The 5,755-nt window shown below is 61.9% G+C and overlaps 1 protein-coding gene across 1 annotated transcript; it reads left to right on the top strand.

Moving 5' to 3' along the window:
* The first annotated feature begins 862 nt into the window (after positions 1-862).
* On the top strand, positions 863-5,040 carry PIN4 (peptidylprolyl cis/trans isomerase, NIMA-interacting 4). Its single transcript, XM_075896604.1, has 4 exons — positions 863-1,012; positions 2,275-2,348; positions 2,946-3,065; positions 4,861-5,040. Exons 1-4 carry the CDS (start codon positions 973-975, stop codon positions 5,017-5,019), a joined length of 393 nt encoding a protein of 130 aa, XP_075752719.1. The 5' UTR covers positions 863-972; the 3' UTR covers positions 5,020-5,040.
* The last annotated feature ends 715 nt before the right edge of the window (positions 5,041-5,755 follow it).

Here is a 5,755-nt window from a genome sequence, read left to right as displayed (position 1 = left end):
CACCCACTCGTGTCCCAGCCTGCAGCCTGCCCCCCCGCACAGCCTGCCACAGCGAGCCTGCCCCCCTCCCCCCTGCACCCACTCGTGTCCCAGCCTGCAGCCTGCCCCCCCGCACAGCCTGCCACAGCGAGCCTGCCCCCCTCCCCCCCCCCGCACCCACTCGTGTCCCAGCCTGCAGCCCGCCCCCCCGCACGGCCTGCCACAGCGAGCCTGCCCCCCTCCCCCCCGCACCCACTCGTGTCCCAGCCTGCAGCCCGCCCCCCGCACGGCCTGCCACAGCGAGCCTGCCCCCCTCCCCCCGCACCCACTCGTGTCCCAGCCTGCAGCCCGCCCCCCGCACGGCCTGCCACAGCGAGCCTGCCCCCCTCCCCCCCGCACCCACTCGTGTCCCAGCCTGCAGCCCGCCCCCCCGCACGGCCTGCCACAGCGAGCCTGCCCCCCTCCCCCCCAACCCCGCTCCTGGGAGTGGCTGCGGGCGGGAGTGTCCCAGTCCTCCTGCCCCAAGGCCCGGCGTGTGGCCGGGGGGGGGGTTGGCTCCCAGCGCGGGGTGCACGCGGGGGCGGGAGCCCGGTGCGATTCCACCCGAGACCCCCGCCCGGCCCCCCCGTCCTGACAGCAGCACGCGGGGGGGGCGAGACCCTCCGCTCCTCCGGCAGGGGCCCCGCTTCCTGCTCCGCTGGGGGGGCGAGGGGGTGGGTGATCCCGCAGCGGGGCCACGCGCGCGGAGGAGGGGCGGGGCCACGGACAGGCCCGAGAGCGGGCTCGGGGGGCGGGGCTCGTGTGGGGGCGGGGCTGGTTTCTGCAGCCCCGCCCATTGGCCAACGTCACCAACCGGCCCGTGCTCCGCGGCCCAGCCTCCCGGCCTCTGCGCGCGCAGCCGGGGGCGGGGCGGGGGCTGGTGCGCGCCCGTCAGGCGCTTGGCGGGGCAGCCCGGCCCGGGGTCCTCAGCGGGGCCTGGCGTGCGGCGCCGGGATGCCCCCGAAGGGGAAGAGCGGCGGCAAGGGGGGGAAGGGTGAGTGGGGGCGGGGCGGGGGGATGGGCGCGGGGGGGTTGGGGTGCCCCGGGGCGGGGGGGAGGGCGCGGGGGGGTTGGGGTGCCCCGGGGCGGGGGGATGGGCGCTGGGGGGTTGGGGTGCCCCGGGGCGGGGGGATGGGCGCGGGGGGGTTGGGGTGCCCCGGGGCGGGGGGATGGGCGCTGGGGGGTTGGGGTGCCCCGGGGCGGGGCGGGGGGTTGGGGTGCCCCGGGGCGGGGGGATGGGCGCTGGGGGTTGGGGTGCCCCGGGGCGGGGGGGAGGGCGCGGGGGGGTTGGGGTGCCCCGGGGCGGGGGGATGGGCGCTGGGGGGTTGGGGTGCCCCGGGGCGGGGGGATGGGCGCGGGGGGGGTTGGGGTGCCCCGGGGGGGGGGATGGGCGCGGGGGGGTTGGGGTGCCCCAGGGCGGGGGGATGGGCGCGGGGGGGTTGGGGTGCCCCGGGGCGGGGGGATGGGCGCTGGGGAGTTGGGGTGCCCCGGGGCGGGGGGATGGGCGCTGGGGGGTTGGGGTGCCCCGGGGCGGGGGGGGGGTTGGGGTGCCCCGGGGCGGGGGGATGGGCGCTGGGGGTTGGGGTGCCCCGGGGCGGGGGGGATGGGCGCTGGGGGGTTGGGGTGCCCCGGGGCGGGGGGGATGGGCGCTGGGGGGTTGGGGTGCCCCGGGGCGGGGGGATGGGCGGGGGGAGTTGGGGTGCCCCGGGGCGGGGGGATGGGCGCTGGGGGTTGGGGTGCCCCGGGGCGGGGGTTGGGTGCTGGGGGGTTGGGGTGCCCTGGGGCGGGGGGGATGGGCGCTGGGGGGTTGGGGTGCCCCGGGGCGGGGGGGATGGGCGCTGGGGGGTTGGGGTGCCCCGGGGCGGGGGGGATGGGCGCTGGGGGGTTGGGGTGCCCCGGGGCGGGGGGATGGGCGCGGGGGAGTTGGGGTGCCCCGGGGCGGGGGGGATGGGCGCGGGGGAGTTGGGGTGCCCCGGGGCGGGGGGATGGGCGCGGGGGAGTTGGGGTGCCCCGGGGCGGGGGGATGGGCGCTGGGGGTTGGGGTGCCCCGGGGTGGGGGGATGGGCGCTGGGGGGTTGGGGTGCCCCGGGGCGGGGGGATGGGTATTGGGGTGCCCTGGGGGCTCCCTGGTGGGGTGATCAGTCCATTCCCCCAGGCTGGGGCAGCCCGTATGCTCGCCGGGCTGGCCCTGCTCTGGCGCACTGCGGTGGCGCCGGGAGCCGAGCCCAGCAAGGTCGGTCTGGTTTGTTTCCCAAGGAGGAGGCGCCGGCGGTGGGGGCAGCGCTGAGAAGCAGGCCCCGGCCCCAAAGGGGGGGGGCAGCTCTGTGAAGGTGAGTGAGGCACAGAGGGATCGCGGGGCTAGAGACCCATCTCACTGGCATCCAGCTGCCAAGCACGTGGGGTGCACAGGTGGCACAAGGTCAGCTGTGGGCACCCATCCGTGGGCAGCCACTGGGGTCCCAGGTTGGATTTGGCTCTAAGGGTCAGGGGTTCATGCTGGCCCACAAGGCAGCAACCCCCAATTAGCCAGTGTGGTTCTGGTGACTGAAAGGTGCCTGCCAAAGGCACCTGCTGAGTGCAGCCTACCTGTGTGACGGGGCAGTGGGAGAGGTGTGGGTTGCGTAGCACTGGTCCACTACCAAGCTGGTAGGCCACTTGCCGTAGCAGCAGGAGGCAGGCTGGACAGAGGACTGCCTCGCTCTGCCTTGGCTGCTGGTTGGGACAGCAATTGTGCCGAATGTCCTGGCCTAGAAGTGGGAAGCCTTTCAGTAGACTCAGTCCTGTGGTGGTGAGAACCACACTATGAGCTGCAGCAATCAGGGCGCGGCAACACAGACAGGAGCCTGTTTGGTAAACTGCAATAAAATGACTGTTTTGAGGGGAGCTGAGCCCCCAAAATGTAACTTCCTCCTGCTTTTGCATCCTAGGTTAGACACATTCTGTGTGAGAAGCACAGCAGAGTCATGGAGGCCATGGAGAAGCTGAAATCTGGAGTGCGTTTCAGTGAAGTAGCCTCACAGTACAGTGAAGATAAAGCCAGACAAGGGGTATGTATCGCTGGCTGCCAGGCTTGTGCTGACGGCTCTTAGATGGACTGCCTGATGTCTAGTGCAGGGGTGGCCAAACCACTGCTCGTGAGTCACGTGTGACTCTTTCACAGTTAAAGTGCGGCTTCCCCTCCACCACCATTCTCCATCTTCCAGACTGGGGCAGGGGGAGCTCCGGGCTTCTGCCCTGTGGCAGAGTAGTAGGACTAGAGGTCTCTGCCCTGTTGAAGGCAGGAAGGGACTCCGGGCTTCAGCCTGGCAGGAGGCTGAAGCCCCAAGCACTGGCAGATGCACCCAGATCTTTAACTTCTGAAGATCATCATACATGGCTCAGAGGGTGAGTAAGTTTGATCAGTAGGTCTAGTGTTAGCAGGAGACTAGGATTCTGGGAAACCTTCCAAACAGTGGTATCATAGCACTTGGCAGATAAATGAGGTTGCATTGTGAAGTCTCGAATGGTCTTCTGGATCTCGTGCTCCTCCTCCTTCCCTGATTATAAGAATCTTTGCATGGCCCATATTTCTCTTCCTTCCCCACCAATCTGGTTTTGCATGGAAATGTGCTGTCACAGAGGATGGTGTTAGTGTGCACTCAACGTACTATGACTCCTCTGATGATTAATCTGATCCTCTCAGGAAACTGTCCATAGCCACACCACCTTGACAGAACACTATCACTAAGTCTTTACTACTAGGGGAATTCTGCACCAGAACATTTAAAATTCTGCTTACAATATTTTAATTTTTTGTAAAAGTCTGCGTATTTTGTTGTTAAACACAATATAATCATGCCAGTTTCAAATATTTTAGTACATTTCAAAATACCTGTCAGCAAGTATGTCTATCAACACAGATATCATAGCAGTCAAAAAAGCTAACCATTAGGATAGTAAATATCACAGTACCACTATATAAATCCATGGTATGCCTACACCTTGAATATTACATGCAATTCTGGTTACCCTATCTCAGAAAAGATCTTTAGAAATGGAAGAGGTACAGAAAAGGGCAATAAATATGAATAGGAGTAGGAAACAAGATTCAAGAGAGACTGTTTAGCTTGGAAAAGAGACAACTAAGCGGGTATATGATAGAAGTCTGTAAATTCATAAATGTTATGGAGAAGGTGGAGAAGGAAGCACTGAATGCCCCTTCACCCGAGATGCCGGGTTATCCTATGAAGTTAACAGGCAGCAGGCTTAAAACACAAGGAAGTACTTCTCCACACACTGCACAGTCACGCTGTGGCACTTGTGTTCAGGGGATGTTGTAAAGACCAAAGTTAACTAGATTAAAAAAGAACTAGATAAGTGAATGGAGCATGGGTCCATCTGTGGCTTTTAGCAAAGGTGGTCAGGGATGCAACCCAAGTCTCAGGGTGTCCCTAAGATTTTGATGCTGGGACTGGATGACGGGCTGGATCCTTACTAATTGCCCTGTTCTGTTCATTCCCTTTGTGGCACCTGGCATTGGCCACTGTTGGAAGACAGGACGCTGAGCTAGAGGGATCATTAATCGGACTCGGTTTGGCCTTTCTTGTGCTCTTATTTTATATAGGTTTTCATATTACATGCATCACCATAGTGTCTGATACTCGACACACCTCTGTGGGGTAGTAGACAGCCACACAGGTTGAGGTTCCAAGCCATAAATGGAAACAGGTTATCTATTCTTACATCCTCTGCATGTTGGATTAGTCTGCTTGATAGCAATGCTCGCTGCTGTTGCCCAGTGCCGCTGTGTGCATGTTTGGAAATGGGATTCTCAGACTTGGCCCTTTTCTTTGACTCTTTCAGGGAGACTTAGGCTGGATGACCAGAGGTTCCATGGTGGGACCTTTCCAGGAAGCAGCATTTGCCTTGGCAGTCAGTAGTATGGACAAGCCAGTGTACACAGACCCGCCCGTCAAAACGAAGTTTGGATACCACATAATTATGGTTGAAGGGAGAAAATAAAACACAAAAGAGTGAATTTGACACTGACTGTTCTATACGTTGAATCAGAACTTCCTGGCCGATTTGGTGTTCGGGTTGGGAACGTGTCAGATGCGCATCTGTAGGTGCATACATCCATGCAGCCTGTGTGGCGACTGTGTCCAAACCGTTTCTTCTGCACAGTTTTGCCCCGATTTACAAATTATAGATCTGGCAGGGTGGGAGTCAACAGAAACAAGTTGTAAAGCAACTTGCAGGTAACATCTTCAGGCTTTGGAATCACTGTAGATGTGTGGAACATGGGAGAGTCTCATCGCATGGGAACTGGAGAATTTGAGTAGCTCTTTTTCTGGCTACTGAAATGGATGGGCTGAACTGTTAGAATTATATTAGTAGATTTCATCTAAAATCCATGGGAAAATCTTGCAGTCATCGCTTAGGCTCTGTGGAGAAAACCGATTATCAGCCTAAGGTTGTCCAGGAAAATCCAGGAGTATAATTTAGCCTCACATTGTGCACCCAGAATAGATGGTCTAAAGCAGGGGTCTCAGCGTCCCAGCCTGCCAGCCTGGCCTGGCTGGAGTGAATTGCCGGGGACTCCTGGTGGGTGGGGGTACTGCCCCCTAGCCCCTTCCCCTTCCCCCCATCACCCTGCCCTCTCCACGTGGCACTTTGGAGATCTCTGGGGGGTGCCTGGTGTCACGAGGTGGCAGCAATCGCACCCCCACATACACACTCTCCCTGTGGCAGCTGGAGC

The sequence above is a fragment of the Pelodiscus sinensis genome, chromosome 13 (genome assembly GCF_052426305.1).
Source record: "Pelodiscus sinensis isolate ZL-2025 chromosome 13, ASM5242630v1, whole genome shotgun sequence".
NCBI classification, from domain to species: Eukaryota; Metazoa; Chordata; order Testudines; family Trionychidae; genus Pelodiscus; species Pelodiscus sinensis.
This window is presented reverse-complemented; position numbering and strand designations above follow the sequence as displayed.